Here is a 22633-nt window from a genome sequence, read left to right as displayed (position 1 = left end):
TATTTTTCCACAGACTTTTTGAAGTACTGTTGTATACCATAGAGAAATGAAAACATAAGTTGTCACAAAGGCCTGTATGCAAATGTCATAACAGCATTATTCATAATAGCTAAAAATGGAAACAACCTAAATATCCATCAAGTAGGCAATGGATAAATAAATATGGTATATATTCATAGTATGGAATACTCTTGAGCAATAAAAAAGGAATGAACTACTGATATATGCTACAGTGTAGAGGAACCTCAAAAGGATTATGATAAGTGATAGAAGCCAGGCAAGATATCACATATTGTATGATTCTATTTATATGAAATATCTAGAAAAGTCAGAGAGAAGGAAAGCAGGTTAGTGGTTGCCTAAGGCTGGAGGTAAGAAAGGGGAATGATCGTTAATGGGCACAGGTTTTTTTTAGGGTAATGGAAATGACTTGGACTATGGAATGGAATATGGTTATAGTTTCACAACTTTGCAAATATAGCAATAATTATTGAATCATATGCTTTAAACAAGTGGATTTATGGTATGTATATTATATCTCAATAAAGTTTTAACAAAACAAAAGAAGAAGAGTGAAAAAGAAAAACAGGAAACTATTTGTGGAATGATTTTAATGCCATACTAAAGAATTCAGACTTCTAAAAAAACTTTAATTTAATTTAATTTTGTCAATATACAATGTGGTTGATTATTGTGGCCCATTACCGAAACCTCCCTCCCTCCACCCTCTCCCCCCTCCCACCCAACAATGTCCTTTCTGTTCACTTGTCGTATCAACTTCAAGGAACTGTGATTGTTGTGTCTTCTTCCCTCCTCCCCCCCAGGTTATTTATGTATTTATTTATTTATTTTTAGCTCCCACAAATAAGTGAGAACATGTGATATTTCTCTTTCTGTGCCTGACTTGTTTCACTTAATATAATTCTCTCTAGGTCCATCCATGTTGCTGCAAATGGCAGTACTTCATTTTTTTTATAACTGAGTAGTATTCCATTGTGTAGATATACCACATTTTCCATATCCACTCATTTGATGATGGACATTTGGGGTTGGTTCCAACTCTTAGCTATTGTAAAGAGTGCTGCGATGAACATTGGGGAACAGGTATACCTTTGACTTGATGATTTCCGTTCTTCTGGGTATATTCCCAGCAGTGGGATAGCTGGGTCATATGGTAGATCTATCTGCAATTGTTCAAGGAACCATAGAGGCTGCACCATTTTGCAGTCCCACCAACAATGTATGAAAGTTCCATTTCCTCCGTAACCTTGCCAGCATTTATCATTCAGAGTCTTTTGGATTTTAGCCATCCTAATTGGGGTGAGATGGTATCTCAGTGTGGTTTTGATTTGCATTTCCTGAATGTTGAGTGATGTTGAGCATTTTTTCATATGTCTGTTGGCCATTTGTATATCTTCCTTAGAGAAATGCCTATTTAGCTCTTTTGCCCATTTTTAAATTGAGTTACTTGTTTTTTTGTTGTAAAGTTTCAGTTCCTTGTATATTCTGGATATTAATTCTTTGTCAGATGTATATTTTGCAAATATTTTCTCGCATTCTGTTGGTTGTCTTTTAACTCTGTTAATTGTTTCTTTTGCTGTGCAGAAGATTTTTAGTTTGATATAATCCCATTTGTTTATTTTTCCTTTGGTTGCCCGTGCTTTTGGGGTCATATTCATGAAGTCTGTGTCCAGTCCTACTTCCTGAAGTGTTTCTCCTATGTTTTCTTTTAGAAGTTTTATTGTTTCAGGGTGTATATTTAATTCTTTAATCCATTTTGAGTTGATTTTAGTATATGGTGAGAGGTATGGATCTAGTATCATTCTCCTGCATATGGATATCCAGTTATCCCAGCACCATTTGCTGAAGAGGCAGTCTCTTCCCAAGTGTATAGGCTTGGTGCTTTTGTTAAAGATCAGGTGGTTGTAGGTGTGTGGGTTGATTTCTGGATTCTCTATTCTATTCATTGATCAGTGTGTCTTTTTTTTATGCCAGTACCATGCTGTTTTGGTTATCATAGCTTTGTAGTACAGTTTAAAATCAGGTAGTGTTATGCCTGCAACTTTATTTTTTTTGCTCAGAATTACTTTGGCTGTGCATGGTCTTTCGTTATTCCATATGAATGTCTGGATAGATTTTTCCATTTCTGAGAAAAATGTCATTGGAATTTTGATGGGGATTGCATTGAATTTGTATATCACTTTGAGTAGTATGGACATTTTCACAATGTTGATTCTTCCAATTCAAGAGCATGGTATATCTTTCCATCTTCTTGTGTCCTCTTTTTTTTTTTGACCAGTAAGGGGATCGCAACCTCAGCCAGTGAGTGCACCAGCCACCCCTATACAGGATCCAAACCTGTGGCCTCAGCTCCATCAGCACCACACTCTCCTGAGTGAGCCACGGGGCTGGCCCCTTCTTGTGTCCTCTTTAATTTCTCTCAGCAGTGGTTTGTAGTTCTCATTATAGAGATTTTTCACATCCTTGGTTAACTTTATTCCTAAGTATTTTATTTTTTTTTGGTGGCTATTGTAAATGGGCAGGCTTTCTTAATTTCTCTTTCTGCATGTTCGCTATTGGAGAATAGAAATGCTACTGATTTTTGTGTGTCGATTTTGTATCCTGCTACTTTGCTGAAGTCATTTATCAACACCAAGAGTTTTTCTGTAGAGGCTTTAAGCTGTTCAATATATAGGATCATGTCATCTGTAAACAGGGACAGTTTGACTTCATCTTTTCCAATCTTTATTTCCTCCTCTTCTCTGATTGCTCTGGCTAGTGCTTCCAACACTGTGTTGAATAGGAGTGGTGAGAGTGGGCATCCTTGTCTAGTTCCTGTTCTTAAAGGAAAAGCTTCCAGCTTTTCCCCATTCAAGATGATATTGGCAGTGGGTTTATCATATATGGCTTTAAGGATGTTGAGATACTTTCCATCTATACCTAACTTACAGAGGGGTCTTTATCATGAGTAAGTGTTGAATTTTATCAAATGCTTTTTCAGCATCTATAGAGATGATCATATGGTCCTTGTGTTTGATTTTATTGATACGGTGTATCACATTTATTGATTTGCATATGTTGAACCAACCTTGCATCCCTGGGATGAATCCCACTTTATCATGGTGTATAATTTTGCATATATGTTGCTGTATTCTTTTAGCTAGTATTTTATTGAGGATTTTTGTATCTGTATTCATCAAGGAGTATAGTATGGCATGTAGTTTTCTTTGTTAGTTGTATCTTTACCTGGTTTGGGTATCAGGGTGATGTTTGCTTCGTAGAATGAGTTGGGAGAATTGCCTCTGTTTCAGTCTTTTGGAATAGTTTGTAGAGAATTGTTGTCAATTCCTCTTTGAATGTTTGGTAGAATTCTGCTGTGAATCGATCTGGTCCTGGGCTTTTCTTTGTTGGGAGCCTTCTGATAACAGCTTCAATCTCCTTTATTGTTATTGGTCTGTTCAGATTTTCTACATCTTCTTGGCTGAGTTTTGGTAGTTTGTGTGTGTCCAGAAATTTATCCATTTCCTCCAAATTTTCAAATTTCTTGGCGTATAATTGTTTATAGTAATGTCGAATGATTCCTTGTATTTCAGATGTATCAGTTGTAATATCACCTTTTTCATTTCTAATTTTTGTTATTTGGATCTTCTCGCTTCTTTTTTTAGTTAGCCATGCTAATGGTTTGTCAATTTTATTTATCTTTTAAAAAAACCAACTTTTTGATTCATTGATCTTTTGTATCATTTTTTGGGTTTCAATTTCATTAAGTTCTGCTCTGATCTTAATGATTTCTTTCCATCTGCTGATTTTGGGTTGGGATTGTTCTTGTTTTTCTAGTTCTTTAAGGTGAAGTATTAGGTTGTTCATTTTTCATCTTTCCATTCTTCTGAAGTAAGCATTTAATGTGATAAATTTCTCCCTTAGTACTGCTTTTGCAGTATCCCACAGGTTTTGGTATGATGTATCATTGTTTCATTAGTTTCAAGAAATTTTTTGGTTTCCTGTTTGATTACTTCTTGGACCCATATTTATTAAGTAGAATGCTGTTTAATTTCCATGTGTTTGGATAGTTTCCAGAATTTCGTTTGTTTTTAATTTGTAGTTTTAATCTATTGTGGTCTCAGAAAATACTTGGGATAATTCCAATTTTTTTGGATTTGTTGAGACTTGATTTGTGACCTAACATGTGATCTATCCTGGAGAATGATCCATGTGCTGATGAGAAGAATGAATATTCTGAAGTTGTTGGATGGAGTGTTTTATAGATATTTGCCAAGTCCAATTGGTCTAGAGTGTTATTTAGATCTTGTGTTTCTCTGCTGATTCTTTGCCTAGATGATCTGTCCAATATTGACAGTGGGGTGTTCAGGTCCCCTGCTATTATGGTATTAGTGTCTATTTCCTTCTTTAGGTCTAATAGAGTTGCTTTATAAATCTGGCTGCTCCGACATTGGGTGCATATGTATTTTTGATTGTTATGTCTTCTTGATGGATCAATCCTTTTATCATTACATAGTGTCCCTCATTGTCTCTTTTTATGGTTTTTAGTTTAAAGTCTATTTTATCAGATATAAGAATAGCTACTCCAGCTCGTTTTTCATTTCTGTTTGCATGGTAAATCTTTTTCCATCCTTTCACTCTTACTCTATGTGAGTCTTTATGGGTGAGGTGGGTCTCTTGAAGGCAGCATTTAGTTGGGTCCTCCTTTTTAATCCAGTCAGCCAGTCTTTGTCTTTTGATTGGGGAATTTAATCCTTTTACATTTAGAGTTGTTATTGAAAAGTGTTGATTTACTCCTAGTTTTTATTGATTTTTGTTTTGATGTCTTAAGTGTCTTTTGTTCCTTTCTTTCTGATTTCCTGTTTGTCTTCAGTATTTGTTGGTTCCTTGGGTTGTAGATAAACTTTTTTTTTTCTCTTCATTGTTGGCATTTTTATTTTACTAGTGGGTTTTGATTTTTCTTGAGTTTCTATGGCAGTGGTAGTTATTTTTCAGGTACCAAACCCAGTACTCCCTTGAGAATTTCTTGTAAGGGCGGTCGTGTGGTGGTGAACTCTCGCAGTTTTTGTTTGTCTGAGAAATATACTATTTGCCCTTCATTTCAGTAGGATAGCCTTGCGGGGTAGGGTATTCTTGGCTGGCAATCTCTGTCTTTTAGTATTTTGAATATATCATCCCATTCCTTTCTGGCTTTTAGGGTTTGTGATGAAAAGTCTGGTGTTAGTCTGATTGGGGCTCCCTTATAAGTGATTTGACGCTTCTCTCTTGCAGCTTTTAAGATTCTCTCTTTGTCTTTGAGTTTTGCCAATTTGAGTGTAACATGTCTTGGAGAAGACCTTTTTGGGTTGAATATGTTTGGGGATCTTTGAGCTTCCTGAATCTGAAGATCTGTCTTTTCCAATAACTGGGAAGTTTTCTGCCACTATTTTGTTGAATATGTTTTCAATGCAATCTCCTTTTTCCTCCCCTTCTGTAATCCCATGACTCAGATATTTGAGCTCTTAAGGTTGTCTGATAATCTCTCTCAGATTTTCTTCAATACCTTTAATTCTTTTTTTTTTTTTTTTTTGGTCTGCCTGTGTTATTTCAAACAGCCCATCTTGGAGGTAAAAAGTTCTCTTTTCTACTTCTGCAAGCCTGCTGGTTAAACTCTCTGTTGTGTTTTTATGTCATTGAATGAATTCTTCAGTTTGGCAAGCTCTGCTGCATTCTTTTTCAGGTCATTGATTTCCTTGTACATTTCTTCTTTCAGGTCCTGTATACTTTTCCTCATTTCATCATGTTGTCTAGCTGAGTTTTCTTGTATCTCATTCAGTTTTCTTAGAATTATCACTCGAAATTCCTTGTCAGTCATTTCAAGGGCTTCTTGTTCTATAGGATCTAGAGCTTGAGAGTTATTACCCTTTAGTGGTGTACTTTCTTGATTTTTCGTATTTCTGGTATCTTTCCTTTGATGTCTAGTCATTGTGGCAGGGGATTTCAGGGTCCACTGGTTCTACAGTATTGTCTGGCTAGGATGCTGTTGGGGTTGCCAGTTTGGCACGGCTGCCTCAGTGTCTGCTCGGTTGCCCACTGGTGCCTTGGGTGCATGGTCTTCTCGGGTCTTGGGCTTCTCTGGGGAGGAGCCTCTCTGTTCAGCACACACTCGGCCAGGCTGGGGATGGAGTCGGGCAGTGGCGGTGAGTCCTACCTGCTGGGTTACTCACTGGCACTGCAGGGCGTGTGGTCTCCGCGGATCTTGGGCCTCTCCTTAGGGTGCCTCTCTGATCGGCGGGCGCGCACTTGGCCGGGCTGTGGATGGAGTCGGGCAGCAGTGGTGAGGCCTAGCTGTTGGGTTGTGCACTGGCACCGAAGGGTGCATGGTCTCTGTGGATCTTGGGCCTCTCCAGCTGGGCACCTCTCTGATTGGCATGCACTCGGCCAGGCTAGGGATGGAGTCCGGCGGCGGTGGCAGTCCTATCTGCTGGGTCACACGCTGGCACCACAGGGTGTTTGGTCTCTGCGGATCTTGGGTCTCTCCGGCTGAGTGCCTCTCTGATCGGCTCACACTCGCCGGGCTGGGGATGGAGTCCAAGAATTCAGACTTTTAAAGCCAATCCATGTTTATTTTTCTTTAGGATTAAAATAACGCAGAATATTGGAGTTACATTTATTACGACTGGTCAGTATGCAGATGCCATTAATTCATTTGAGCACATAATGAGTATGGCACCAAACCTGAAGGCAGGCTTCAACCTAATTCTTAGTTATTTTGCCATTGGAGACAGAGAAAAAATGAAGAAGGCATTCCAAAAATTGATTGCTGTTCCATTAGAAATTGATGAAGATGATAAATATATTTCACCAAGCGTGAGTATGAAAAAGACAGTTTTGTAGTCCTAATTATCTGTGCTTTTGTGTTACCAGAATGAGAAAGTTGGAGTGGATGACTTTTGGGGTTTTTCCCAGGCCTATATTAATGTGTTTTATCATTAATATATTTATTGCATTTGTTATTTAAATTAGGTTGGGAATGGGCTCTTCATTGAAAGGGCATATGATTAAAACAGACTGACTGCACAATTTTAGTAAAAAAAGGAGAATGTTATTTAAAATAAGGTTATATGTCATTCATCAAGGGTAATATCTCAAAAAAGGAACCCTTAAATCCTTTTGATCTTTTTAAAGTCATTGTTGAAGAGCTGGAACCTAAACCATGTGTAATAAATATATCTGGAATGACATAAAGTAATTCCTTATCTTTATTCATAGAGTAGAACATAATACAGCATGAAAAGTCATATTTTCAAAGACCTAGGGAAATATTTTGTAATGGTAAGTGGAAAAATATAGATACACACCTATACTTGAACATAAACTGGAAGAAATAACATCAAAATTGGAACAGTAGTTTCTGGACAATGAGATTGTTTTTCTTAATGCTTTAAAAATATTTTCCAGAGTTTTACACATAAATTATTGGTATGACGTGTATTATTTTATATTAAGTCAAACCATATGAGATTGCCTGTGTTTATAGATAAAAATACTTTCAATTTCATAGAGCTGAACTTAATATGTTTTCATAATAGATCGTAAGGGTGTCGTAGCTTTGTGGTTAGTGAGTGTAGGCTCTGAAGCCAGAGACCTGGCCCCCACATTCAGTTCTTCCACTTCGTGTGCTTCAGTTCCTTTATATATGAAATGGGACTAATTGTAATAACCTACCTTATAGGGTGTAAGGATTAAATGAGTTAATGCATGTGAAATGCTTAAAATAGTACCCGGAGTATAGTAAAGTGCTCTGTAAATGTTAGTTACACATTATGTTTGTATTGAGAAAAAATAATACACATTCTGAAAAAAAAATCTGTTTTCTTAATGGGGAGTAGAAATATGAATTGTACTAATCAATTGATGGTCATTATAGCATGTATAGTCTAGTTTAGAATAATAATATCACACATTTGTACTAACAATCACAGCTTCTGTATACTCGATCCTAATCTTTTCAGCGTGACCCTCTTATCAGCTGCTTAAAATCTATGTTAGTTCAATGGAGAATGTGGTAGGTAATCAGAAGTAAGAAAAAAAAGTTCTACTTTACATAGGGGAAATTAGTTTAGAAGGATTAATTTACTCTCCATTTCATATAAGTAGTTAGTGGGGGGGCCTTGGTGTTTACTTCTGAGTTTTTTTTTCTTTTTTGTAACTTTCATTTTTTCCAGGATGATTCTCATACTAACTTAGTGATTGAAGCAATAAAAAATGATCATCTTAGGCAAATGGAACGTGAAAGGTAACTTTTTGGGCACTTAATCATTAAAACTTAATAACATAGTTTTAATTTTTATAAAAGGGTTACATTCTGATTGTTTCTTACTAAATTGTTATATTCAATATATTTCTTGAATAGTGCTATTATTTCACCATTTCTGTGCTTTACTGAATTCTCTTTTTTCCTTCAAAATAATCTCATGCTAATCCCGATTATTCTTACTCAATTATCTTGTAACTCACTTTCCCTCTGCATTTAGTGCAGTATTGGAACTTTGTTTATATTACCTTGATTTCAAAAATTATGATGTTATGTAATTTTGTCCTGCCTCCAGAATAAATATCAACTCTGAGAAACAAAATTATATTTATTTCAGTTTTTCCTTCCTCCAATAGGGTACTGTAACCTGTTTCTACTTATAGCACTTCTGACAACAAATGTGTGGCTTTTCTCACACCGACAACCGATTATCCAGCTCCCTGGATACCAAGTGCAGGTCCAACAATTCAATTCAGTTCTGACACTAACTACCCAGAGTTAGTGCAGACCCCACAGGTTAAGGACTCAGTACCACAAGATTGCCCCGCCCCCATTACAGATGCCAATTGCAAATCTGGGCCTCCTGTACCTCTGACCAACTTACTATAAATTGGGGAGTTTCCACCACCACCCCTGCTCAGGTTCCATAATTTTTAAGAACAGCTCACAGAACTCAGAAAAATACTTTACTTACATTTATTTTAAAGGATACATCAAAAACAAGCAAATGGAAGAGATGCATAGGTTAGTGTACTTGGGAAGGGGTGCAGAGCTTCCACAACCCCTCCCAGCACCTCCTTGTGTTCACCAACGTGGAAGCTCTTCAAACTCCATCATTTAGGGTTTTTATAGAGGTTCCATTACATAGGCATAATTGGTTATATCATTGGCCATTGGTGATTGAACTCAATCTCCAGCCCTTCTCCTCCCAGAGGTCATGGGATGGGGCTGAAAGTTCCAACCCTCTAATTACCGGTTGGTTCCTCTGGCAGCTCGCCCCCATCTTGAAGCTTTCTAGGAGCCATTAGAATAAACTCCAGTCTCATAAATGACAAAAACCACTTCTGTCACTCAGGAAATTCCCACGGTTTTAGGTCTGTGCCAGGAACCCAGATGAAGACCAGGTATATTTCTTATTATATTGCAATATCATAGGTACCTAGTCTTTGCCAGCTGTAATTTGAAAATTTTAATACTTATTGAACATGCAATAGATATATTAGGAGTATACCACGTAATGAAGGGTCCTTAATCTTTTTTTTTTAATTGTGGCAAAATATATATAACAAAAAACTTACCATCTTGATCATTTTTAAGTGTACAGTTCAGTCGTGTTAAGTACATTCCCATTGTTGTATAATCAGTCTCCAGAACTCGACTCATCTTGCAGAACTGAAACTCTACACCTGTTAAACACTAACTCGCTGTCCCTCTCTACCCCAGCCCCTGGCAGCCACCATTCTACTTTCTGTCTCTATGATTTTGACTACAATGGGTTCCTCATAGTAATCATACAGTATTTTTGTGTGTGTGCCAGCTTATTGCACTCAGCACAGTGTCCTCAAGGTTTATCCATCTTGCAACATATATCAGAATCTCCTTCCCTTTTCAGGCTGAATCCATTGTATGGATGGATGGCCTTTAATCTTTAAGAATTAGTTTAACAATAAAAATAAAACAGAGACTTACACTTATGGGAAAATAAAGTAGACATACTTTTTTTTATTCTTCCCACTTAAGTACAGCTAAAACCACTGGAAGTTATATATAAAACAAATACAATAAATGTGGAGAGTAGAGGGCAGATCAGCAAGTGACCTTTGGACCCGAGGAACACATGGTAGTGAGTTCCCCTCATATATCAGACTGGGAGATGAAGAAACTGGCCACCAGAAACCACCAACGTATGCACCAAAAAAAAAGGATACGCTACAAATACAAAAACTTTTAGACAAATACCACAGAAAAATCTGGCTGCACCGCCACATACAGTAGCAGAAGCTGAGTGGGGAGCCTAGATGGCCACCCTTGCAAGGCTGTGAGGAAACACCCCAGTACTCCACTGGGGTGGCATCAGAGAAGGCCAGGTAGGGAGCAGGACTTTAATCCCTGAAGGCCATTCACAAGTCAAACACCTCTGGTGTCAGTGGATGACACAGGGGGAGCCTGGAATTCCAGCCCCACCCAGCAGTTAGGAAACACCCCTCCCCCTTTCTCCTGGGAGGTGTCACAGGAAGCTTAGTGGAGAGTTAAGGGCTTTAGTCATCATCTACTGGTAACAAGGCCCCTCAGACAAAGTACCACACAAAAAAAGAAAACTACAGACCAATATTTTATGAATATACATGCAAAAATCCTCAAGAAAATACAAGCAAGCCAATATATTAACAAAATATAAAAAGAATTATGCACGTGATCAAGTGGGATTTTTCTCAGGAACCTGAGATTGGCTTAACATCTGAAAATCAGTTGATATAATACAGGATACCAGAAGAATGAAGAAGCAAAAAATATTGACAAAATCCAAAATGCTTTCATGATAAAAACAAACAAAAAGCTCGACAAGATAGGAGTAGAAGGAAATTCCTCAATCTGATAAAGTGCGTCTATGAAAATCCCACAGCTAACACAGCTGAAGCTGAATGTTTTCCACCTAAGATCAGGAACAAGAGAGCGATATCCAGTTTTACCAATTCTAATCAACATTGTACTGGAGGTTCTAGTTTTGGCAGTTAGGCAGAAAAAAGTCAAGTAAGAGACATCCAGGTTGGAAATGAACAAGAAAAACTGTCTGTTTGCAGATGACATGATCTTCTTTATAGAAAATCCTAAGGAATCCAATAAAAACTATTACAATTAATAAATGAGTTCAGCAAGGTTACAGAGAAAAAAATCTATACAAAAATCATACTGTAGTAAAGAAATATGCTATACACTACTAGTGAACTATCCAATAATGAAATTAACAATTACATTTACAGTAGCATAAAAAAGTAATTATTAGGAATAAATTTAACAAAAGGAATGTAAAATCTGTACTCTGAAAACTATAAAACATTATTGAAAGCTGACATCACATGCTTATGGATAGGCAGTTAATATTGTTAAGATGGCAGTGCTTCCCAAATTGATTTACAGATTCCATACAGTCTTTATCAAAATCCCAGCAGTGTTTGTGCAGAAAGTGACAAGTTGATCCTAAAATTCTTATGGAAATGTAAGGAATCCTGAATAGCCCAAACAATGTAGAAAAAGAAGAGCAAAGTTGAAGGACTGAAACTACAAAGCTACACTAATTAAGACACTGTGGTACTAGCATAAACATAGACATATGAATCAATGGAATGGAGTTGAGAGTCCAGAAATAAACCCTTGCATTTATAGTCAATTAAGGGACCAAGACAATTTTATGGGAGGAAAGATAGTCTTTTCAACAAATGGTACTGGGAAAATTGGATATACTCATCCAAAAGAATGAAGTTGGACTTCTCTCACACCATACACAAAAATTACCTCAAAATGGACTTAAATGTAATAGCTAAAACTATAAAATTATTAGAAAAAAATAGAAATAAGTATTATTGACTTTGGATTAGGCAATGGTTTCTTAGATAAGACACCAAAAGCACGAGTAACAAAAGAAAAGGAGATTGGACTTCATCAAAATTAAAAACTTATTTTCTTCCAAGAACATTATCCAGGGAGTGAAAAGACAACCCACTGAATGGGAGAAAATATTTACAAATCATGTATCTACAAGGGGACTTATTTCTATAGTATATAAATAACTTTCAAGTCAATAAAAAGACTAATAACCCAATTAAAAATGTGCAAAGGATCTGCATAGACATTTCTTTAAGATAGATATGCAAAAGCCCGATAAGCACATGAAAAGATTCTCGACTTCAGTAGTTGTTAGGGAACTGCAGCTCAAAACTGCAATGAGATACCACTTTATACCAACCATAATAAGAAAAAGACAGAAAATAAGCATTGGTGAGGATGTGGAGAAGTTGGAACGCTTGTATGCTGGTGGTGGGAATATAAAATGGTACAGCCACTTTGGAAAACAGTCTGGAAGTTCCCCTAAAGGTTAAACATAGACTTAACCCTGTGACCCAGCAATTTCACTCCAGGGTATATACCCAAAAGAAATTAGAGCATGTGTCCTTATAACAACTTGTACATGAACGTTCATGGCAACATTATTTATAATATTGAAAAAGTGGAACTCCAAATGTCTTAACAACTCATGAATGTATAAATAACATATAGTCTATCCAAACAATGGAATGTTATTCAGCCATAAAAAGGAGTAAGTATTAATGCATACAGATGAACCTTGAAAACACTATAAATAAGCCAGTCATAAAAAATCACAATTCTATGATTCCATTTGTATAAAAGGGACAGAGTAGGCAAATCTATAAAGACAGAAAGTAGATTAGTGGTTGCCAGAGGCTGGGTGGTTGGTAATTAAAATGAAGTGTCTGTCTGCTAATGAGTACTGGGTTTCTCTTTGGGGTAATGAGAATTATTTTTAAATGATTGTGGTGATTGTTGCACAAATCTGAATATACTTAAACCATTTATTTATGTGGGTGAATTGTATGGTATGTGACTTATATCTCTATAAAGCTGTTTAAAAAAAGAATTCAGGAATATATTTTTAAATTGTATGCCATGACCAGGTAGGATGCAAGACTGGTTCATTATCTGAAAATCAATTTGAAGGATGCAAGACTGGTTCATTATTTGAAAATCAATCAGTGTGATCCACTATATGGAGATATTCTGTATCTTGACTGTGTCAATGCCACTATTCTGGTTGTGATATTGTACTGTAGGTTGGAAAGATGTTACCATTGGGAGAAACCGGGTAAAGAGTACATGGGATCTCTACTATTTTTTACAAATGCACGTGAACCTACAGTTGTCTCAAAATAAAAAGTTTAAGATAGATATGCAAAAAGAAAGAACTATCACAAAATGAATGTTTCATGACTTGAAAAGATATTATTTCCATATTAAGTATGAAGAGCAGGTTACGAAATAGTATATACATTTTAAGTCTATTTAAAAAACTGCTATGTATATAAATCTAAGAAGTGAGTAAGGGGACTTTCATCCACCACTATACATTGGTATTTCCACTTTGAAAAACAGTGGCATTTTCCAGTAATGGTGATGATGTACATTTTACATATGCACACCTGTATACATATAAACATATATACACACACAAAAACAACATGTGGTAATTCAGTTTTGCTGTTTTCCACACACTATTTCTTTATTGGCCATTTCACTTTTTACTCTCATGTCCACAGTGTAGGTTATGTTATTTCTGCAGCAGAACCTTGTGTCTCTCCAGTGTCTCTTTCTTCAGTTTGTCAGAGGCATCATAAAACAGAAAAAGAAAAGAAGTGAACACTGTTGACCCAGAAGGCAATGACGGCTTGCTAATCATGTTTCCCAGTTTTTTTTTTTCTTGGCAGCTGGTCAGTTGGGGTACCCGAACACTTGACCTTGGCGTTATAACACCATGTTCTAACCAACTGAGCTAACCAGCTAGCCCCTTAGTCATGGTTTTTAACCTGATTTAGAAATAGATTTCTAGCACAGCTGTCCCATCATTTGGTAGGCTTTTGTGGTATGTTTTTGATAGATAATGCTTATACTTAAATTTTAAGAAATAAATCCAAACTATTTTTATACTATATTCCTTTTTTTTTAAAAGGAAATGTATTTTTTAATTGGAATGTATTGATTGTACATATTTATGGGGTGCAGAGTTATATTGCAATACATGTAAATAATGTGTAATGATCAAATGACAGTACTTAGCAAATTCTGTATTTTTAAATATAACTTTTTTGTTTGTTTGATATAGGAAAGCCATGGCAGAAAAATACATCTTGACAGCTGCAAAACTCATTGCTCCTGTAATTGAAACATCATTTGCTGTGGGTTATGATTGGTAAGAGAGAAATTTAATAAGATTGCATGGATATGGTGGAGTTTTTTCATAATTTATACTTTTATTGATTTAAAATTAATATTGTTATTAGAAAAAGTGAATAAATAATTTTGAATATTGATTTGAATTAATCAAGCAAATAGTATTATGTATTAAACTTATTATAAGACTGTTGTAAAAGTTCTAATAACATATTTTCCTTACTGGTCATGTCATTTTTTAAATTAAGTATTTAGGGCAAGTGTGCTACCATTTGTTATGAGAATAAATAATTGCTTTCATGGTATAAATTCCAATCTGTGCCCTCTTTTTATTTTATGTTTCTCATTTTTTCTTTTTTTCTAACTTTTGTCAGTAGTGCTAAACTTTCCATCCTGAGTAATAGCTCTCACGTCTAAAGAGGCTGTTGTCTCCTGATATACTTCCTACACAGGAGTGAAAAGTTTTAGAGGTGGAAAGTCTTAGGTCATTTGTTAAATGATCAAGTGGTTGAATTTATTCTGTACTACATAGTATGGGAATCCCATTTTTAGCATCCCATTTAGGAGGTCATTTAATCTCTGCTTCGATTCTTATGGTGTTTAATTCATTTGTTTTCTATTTGAACATCTTTAAGGGTTTAAAAAAGGTCTTCCTTGTATTGCATCCAGATTTGCCCCTCACGAAATTCTTTTCTTTGATCTTTTGGCTTCTTGTATATGGTACCTTACCAGAATTTTTAAAATCCAAGATACGTGTACATGGTTAGAAAATCAAGTAACTGTGGAAGGATTACAGCCCTAATTTTCTAATCACTTTTCATATTTCCTGTTGGTAGAAGTAACATATGCCTTCTTTACCATATCCCTGTTATCTTTCAGATTCTTAAACATTCTGTTTATCCCTTGAAATCTGCTCCTTGGAATTCATTGGCTTCCTGTTTTAATTTGCACTGGAGGCTCCAGTTTGGTCTGTGACATTTTGTTTTTACTGGTATTTCCGGTTGCTTATATTTCTTTTCTTGCATTTTTTTGTTTCTATTGCAGACAAGCTCAGGTTTGTCTTGGGCTTCTCCTTCCCAGAATCTCTCTCTCTCTGCTCCAGTTTCCATAAGCTGGTTGCTATCGTGGTCTGGTGTTAAATGTCATCTTGGGGCTTATCCTCATTTCTCTCCAGGTTTGGATTCTCTTTCTTGTTTAGCAAGAAATAACTTTATTATTTTTTAAATTTCATCCTGAATTAACCCCCTAAGATCTGTCTGTACATGTCTGTAAATGTCTAATTCTGTCCTCATTTTTGATTGGTCATTTGATTAGGTATAAAATTCTAGATTGTAACTTATTTTCTTTCAGAACTTTAAAAGCATTTGTCCATTGTTAACTAGCATTGTTGCTGACTAGAAGTCTAATACTATTCTCATCCTAGTTATTTGTAGGTGATCTGCATTTCTTTCTTTTTATTTTATTTTATTTTGTCGATATACAATGTGGTTGATTATTGTGGCCCATTACCGAAACCTCCCTCCCTCCTCCCTCTCCCCCCTCCCTCCCAACAATCTCCTTTCTGTTCACTTGTATCAACTTCAAGGAATTGTAATTGTTGTGTCTTCCTCCCCCTCCCCCGTTTTGTGTGTGTGTGTGTGTGTGTGTGTGTGTGTGTGTGTGTATTTATTTATTTATTTTTAGCTCCCACAAATAAGTGAGAACATGTGATATTTCTCTTTCTGTGCCTGACTTGTTTCACTTAATATAATTCTCTCTAGGTCCATCCATGTCGCTGCAAATGGCAGTATTTCATTCTTTTTTATAGCAGAGTAGTATTCCATTGTGTAGATATACCACATTTTCCATATCCACTCATTTGATGATGGACATTTGGGCTGGTTCCAACTCTTAGCTATTGTAAAGAGTGCTGCGATGAACATTGGGGAACAGGTATACCTTTGACTTGATGATTTCCATTCTTCTGGGTATATTCCCAGCAGTGGGATAGCTGGGTCGTATGGTAGATCTATCTGCAATTGTTCAAGGAACCATAGAGGCTGCACCATTTTGCAGTCCCACCAACAATGTATGAAAGTTCCATTTCCTCCGTAACCTTGCCAGCATTTATCGTTCAGAGTCTTTTGGATTTTAGCCATCCTAACTAGGGTGAGATGGTATCTCAGTGTGGTTTTGATTTGCACTTCCCGAATGCTGAGTGATGTTGAGCATTTTTTCATATGTCTGTTGGCCATTCGTATATCTTCCTTAGAGAAATGCCTACTTAGCTCTTTTACCCATCTTTTAATTGGGTTGCTTGTTTTTTTCTTGTAAAGTTGTCTGAGTTCCTTGTATATTCGGGATATTAATCCTTTGTCAGATGTATATTTTGCAAATATTTTCTTGCACTCTGTTGGTTGTCTTTTAACTCTGTTAATTGTTTCTTTTGCTGTGCAGAAGCTTTTTAGTCTGATATAATCCCATTTGTTTATTTTTCCTTTGGTTGCCCGTGCTTTTGGGGTCGTATTCATGAAGTCTGTGTCCAGTCCTACTTCCTGAAGTGTTTCTCCTATGTTTTCTTTAAGAAAAAGAAAAAAAAAGTGATCTGCATTTCTTTCTGATGATTTTTATAATTTTCCCTTTAGCTTTTTTATTCTGAAATTTCATAATAATGTGTTTAAGTTTGTCTTTTTTAAAAATCTTCCTTTGTACCCACTAGGCCTCTCAATTTGTAGTCTTATGTTTCCTTTCAACTTGGGAAATACTTATTATTATTTTATCAAGGAAGATAACTTACTCCCTTCTCCAATTATGAATTTCTGTTAATAGGATTTTGGACTTAGCCTTCTCTTATATTTTCCATCTCTGGTTTTGCTTTGCTTTCTGGGAGACTTCCTTGACTTTCTTAACCAACCATCCTGTATTAGTCCGTTTTGTGTTGCTATAACAGAATACCTGAGACTGGGTAATTTATAAAGAACAGAGGTTTATTTGGCTTATGATTCTGGGACAGCGGCATCTGGCATGGGCCTCAGACTGCTTCTGCTCATGATGGAAAGTGGCAGGCAGCCGGCGGGTACAAGCAGATCACATGGCAAGAGGAAGCAAGGAGGGCGGGGAGGTGCCAGGGTCTTTTAAACAACCAGCTCTTGTGGGAACTAATAAAGTGAGAACTCACTCACTACCCACACCCACTAGGAAGAGCATTAATCCATTCATGAGAGATCTGCCCCATGTCTCAAAGAGCTCCAAACACTGCCATATCGGGAATCAGACTTCTACATGAGTCTGAGGGGAACAACACATCCAGACTCTATCACCTTCCATTTAATTGTTTTATTTTTTAAATTATTTTATTTTACTTTCTTTTTCTCTGGTTTGTCCTCTGTCATTGTTGAGGGTAAGGAGAAGTCTGCAGGCTTCCTTGCATGACAAGATAGAGCAGCCAGGGATTTCATAACAGACCTGCAGTTACCCTGTCAGCCACTTCTCAACTCAGGTCTTCAAGCTTGACGTCTTGGCATGCACAGCCTCACCTGGAGTCTGTGAGGCAGGAAACTCTCCTCTGTTGCAGCTTTCTTAGTGTAGCTTCCTTTTCTCTGCTTTATGAGCTAGCACTCTTTTATCCCCTTTAATTCTTCCAGAAATTGTATGTGCTCATATATCCTTCCTGCCATTGTCTGTGTGTTGTAGAGTTTTACCATTTTTATTCCTTTACCTGTCTTTTTAAATGGAAGTCTGGGGTGGAGTGGGAAATGATTTCTATGTCTTGCCAGTTATTGCTGATAGTGATATAAGGGCCTACTTCCAAGTCTTTTCTCTTTTCAGATAAATAGTTCCAGTTCCTTCACCCATTTGAAATATAGTGTGTTCTTTCAGACTAACTCATTTTCTACTTGACTGGTTGCCCAACTAGTTTATAAATAAGTCCTTTAAAGATGTGTCCATGTATCTGTACACAGGACATCATGTGTGTTTTGACCAATCATAGTATAAAAGATTCACTAGATCCCTTTTTGTGGGTATCAGACTTTGGTTGTAATGTGAGATATCATTGATTTTTGGGACAACTGCTTCACAATAAATGAAATCTGTTCTTTTAGTCTTATCTTTATACCGAGTAGTAAATATTGTTTGTTTTACTATTACTAATTTTAACCTAATTCTCTTAGTATTTACTAGAGCGTGTGTATTTAATTTTTTAATGTTTTTAGCTTTTAAAAAAGATTATAGTTGTCTTTGCAGTCTAGCAGTTGGTTTATAAGTGAAACATTGAGCATTTATCAAAATGCCAATCAGTTTAAGTTTTAACTTACCAAAAACGATTGCTTTTGTCATATAAGACTTAAGGTCAGGCCAGACTAGTTGATTCTACTCAAGTATCATCTTACTTTTACCTTTCTAATGTATTCAATAGGGCATTAGTATTTTTAAGGTAGTGACCCTTGCTTCACCAAGGTGTATATTTTTACTTGAATATATTTCTATTGTAAAATGATAGCCCTGCATAAAAAAATGATAGGTTTGCTTAAGAAATATTGACAGATGGGTACTATGAACATGAAAATGGGCATATTGGCATCTATTTAAAAAGATAGATTTGGGGAGAGTTTTGGTATAGATGTTGATATAATGAAAGAAGGAATCTAAGAAGACTTAGCCAACCCATTCTTACACCAAAGTTCCAGATAACCTTCCTATTATTATTTTATCCTGTTTCTATACTTCTTAATATTACTCAATATAAATGTTTTTTAGTGTTAGCCAAAGAGCATAGTGCTTTTAGTATATAGCCATGTGCTGCGTAATGATGTTTAGGTCAATGGTGGATCACATATATGATGGTGGTCCCGTAAGATTATAATAGAGTTGAAAAATTTCTATTGCCTAGTGGCATTGTAGCCATTGTGAAGTCACAGCACAACACATTACTCATGTGTTTGTAGTGATGCTGGTGTAAACACCCCTACTGCACTGTTGCCATATAAAAGTATAGCCTAGGCATGTAGTAGGATGTACCATCTGGGTTTATGTAAACACTCTATGATGTACACACAACAACGAAATCACCTAACAGTGTATTTCTTAGAATTATCCCCATTGCTAAGCAATGCATGACTGTATAATATTTCTTCTTATGATTGTTAAAATTCCCAGGAATTTTCAAGATTTCACTTGCTACCTAAAATATAATGTCTTATTTTCTTATATTAACTAGGTAGACATCCATTTCCTTACATGGGACTTGGCAGTTTTTCAAAAAATTTGCCAGATCTCAGGTAACATAAAAGCCCAATGCAAATGTAATTTCTAGTAACTTTGAAGAAAGTTATTTATACATTCATAAAAATTTCTTATATAATTTTTTCAGAAATAACAATATATGTGTATATATATGTGAATATATATGTATGTATATGTATCCATTTTATGTGTATACCTGTTAAAAACCATGCACATGTGTACATATAAAACTTTGCAGATAAAATATATATTTACAGATATAGACAAATATACATCTAGAGGGTACTTCAGAAAGTTCATGGAAAAATAGCATTAAAAGATAATATGAATCTTTCCATGAACTTTTTGAAGTACCCTTGTATATCTTTGTTTTTTAAAGTACAGGACAGTGCTCTTTAGAGGCAACATCAGAGCTTCTGATTGAGGTTAAAAAATACCTTATATGTAGGAAAACATTTCATAATGTAATGATTATGTGTAAGTGTTATGCTTTTTCCATGTCTGCTTTTTCATATATTTTATTCATAGCAGAAGATAAAGGAATAGACTTTTAAAGATATGAGTAACATCTGTTCAACGTTTGGAGAATATTTAGGGCTTGAAATTAAACAACAACAAAAGATTTAAACTAAACTATCTGATTTCTGTTCTGTTTGGATAAATTTTTAAATGACATTTTTAACAAAAAAGAAACCAATATAGTCTGTTTAATTGAGCCCTTTAGGCAGTTCTGTGTTTATATATTTTTAATTATTCAGTAAAAGGGAAGCAGTTTTGAAATTGAAAGACTATTTTCTCTTCATCGAGATCTAGCTTTTTGAAGTTGTTTTACATTTAAAAAAATTTTTTTTTAGTGGTATTAATGAGGTTATAAAAAAAGTGGTTGCTAGTATTTTGCTGGCCGTTGAATGTTTCAGCCACTTTTAAATCTAGAATATGCCAGTATCTACCTTTCAAAAGCTGATTGGTGTTATTAGTAAGTTAATTATAGAGCCAGAAATTTTATGTAGTTTTACTAAAGACAGGTTTTAGTTTCCTTCTTTCTGGGCCAGTTTTCAGTGAACATATAGCTCGGGCCTAACGTCAAGTTCTTGCCTTAAATTGTGGCAAAAATATATTTTATTTAAGCTTAAATTTATTGAACACAACTCCGTTTTGAATTCTTTATTAATTCTGTTATATAGCGTATTTCAAAGAGATAAACACAAGCATTGCCTTTTTTTGTAGGAAAATTGAATTATAAAAAATGTGTATGACTTGACCAAGCATGGATACTTAGTTAAGGCCAATGTTTTTTAAACTTTGTATTCATTGGAATTTCCCTGGTTACTTGTTGAAAGTACAGATACACAGCTGCCCCAACCCCCACAGATCTGAGTTAGTGTTCTGAGGTCCAGAGTATTTGCATTTTTTATCAAATCCTCAAACGATTCTGATACCTACCATGCTCTAACTCTTTACCAGTGGTATCACCCTTGGCTGCATAATAAAATCATCAGGGGATTTTTAAAAACCGTTAACACCCAGGCTCTGCTGTAGACTAATTAAATCAGAATGTGTGGGTGTTGGGACTCAGGGATCAGTATATATAAAGCCCTCTAGGTGGTTCTGTGATATATATAGCCAATGTACAGAACCATTGCACTGTGCTATGCTAATTGTTCTTGAGTGCCACTGACTGAGGAACTCGTTAAAAGTAAAGATTTAGTTGGTCTTAAATGGAACAGAAAAATCCATATTTTTTTCAGTGCTTTCCAGGTGGCTATAATGTTCAGCCAGGTGTGGAAACTCTCATATAGTATAATCTGTTTATTGAAAGACAGAAGGGAAAAATCAGTCCAAAAATTATTTGCCATTTTCACTATAAATTCTGCTAACATTCTTACTGTATTTCTAAATCCTTTGTATATTATTACATTAATTTAACCTTTTTGTGAAATATAAAGCACATATAAAAAATTATACAAAATAGTAATATCAGCTCAATGATGAACCACAAACACCCATGTAACCACTACATAGCTTAAATAAAATGTGCAGAATAGAACACTGTCAGCACCTTAGACGATCCCGATCCCAGTCACCACCCCTTGCACTCTGAAGGGTGACAACTGTCCTGACTTAAATGGTAATCACTTCCTTGCTTTTCTTCATATTTAACCACCTAAGGAGGCATCCCTAAGCACCATAATTTAGTTTTGTACAGAAACTATACAATTATATTAGTGTATAGTTTAGTACATAAAAACATTATGTACGTGGAATCATACTGTGCATATTCTTTCACATGTCACTTCTTTTACTCTATGTTTGTGAGAGTCGTCCATGTCCTTGCATGCAGATGTGGTTTGTTCATTTTCATTGCTATGTAGTAGTTCATAGTATTAATATATCACAATTTATTCATCCACTTTAATGTTAATGGACATTGTGGTGATTTCAACCTGTTATAAATGCTCCAGTCCATATTATTGTACAGTTGTGCTTGTCTCTTGGGGGATGGTGCCCATATTTCTGTTAGGTACACACCTGTGAGTATAATGACTTGCTCCTAGGGATGCGTATATTTGGCTTTAATAGACGATACTAACCAGTTTTCCAAAGCCCTTGCACTCATTTGTACCCCACCAGCAGTGTATGAAAATTTTAATTGCTTACAAACACTTGCTGTCTTTTTATTCTGTATTTTTTCATTTTAGCCAGCCATCCTGGTGGATCTCATTGTGGTTTTAATTTGCATCTCATTGACAGCTGATGTAGTTTCTTATGTTTATTTGTCACACAATTATTATTTTTTGTGAAGTGCCCATTCAAGACTTTTTCAATTTCTCTGGTTAGTTCTTTCTGTGTCCTTTTTAAGGAACTGTTGCATATCCTGACTCCATGAAAATGTTTTACTATGTTTTCTTCTAGTTTTACTTTCACGTTTAGGTATAGGACCCATATGGAGTTGATTTTTGTGTGTAGTGTGAGGTAAGGTCAAGATTTTTTCCTTTTTCTTTCTTTTCTTTTCTTTTGTAAGGCTATCCAGTTAACCCAGCAAAATGTATGGAAACAATTATACTTTTCCCCTCTGCACTATAATGTCACCTTTGACATATTTCAAGTGACTGTGTATGGGTTTGTTATATGGAATCTTTATTCATTCCCTTT

General features: G+C 35.7%; 1 protein-coding gene across 7 annotated transcripts in view; it reads left to right on the top strand.

Annotated features, from left to right (window-relative positions):
• Positions 1–22633, top strand: part of IFT88 (intraflagellar transport 88) — a 162089-nt gene that overhangs the window by 37557 nt on the left and 101899 nt on the right. For 4 of the 7 annotated variants that reach the window (XM_063101881.1, XM_063101883.1, XM_063101878.1 and 1 more), the window contains 3 exons: positions 6618–6849; positions 8208–8278; positions 14190–14276. In XM_063101881.1, the coding sequence (XP_062957951.1) occupies positions 6618–6849; positions 8208–8278; positions 14190–14276 (390 nt within the window). The remainder of the gene's footprint in view (positions 1–6617; positions 6850–8207; positions 8279–14189; positions 14277–22633) is intronic. The other 3 variants (XM_063101884.1, XM_063101885.1, XM_063101882.1) reach the window with 1 other exon arrangement.

This window comes from Cynocephalus volans, chromosome 7 (assembly GCF_027409185.1).
Source record: "Cynocephalus volans isolate mCynVol1 chromosome 7, mCynVol1.pri, whole genome shotgun sequence".
Lineage (NCBI taxonomy): Eukaryota > Metazoa > Chordata > Mammalia > Dermoptera > Cynocephalidae > Cynocephalus > Cynocephalus volans.
Note: the sequence above shows the minus strand (reverse complement) of the source record. Positions and strands in the feature narration are given on the sequence as shown.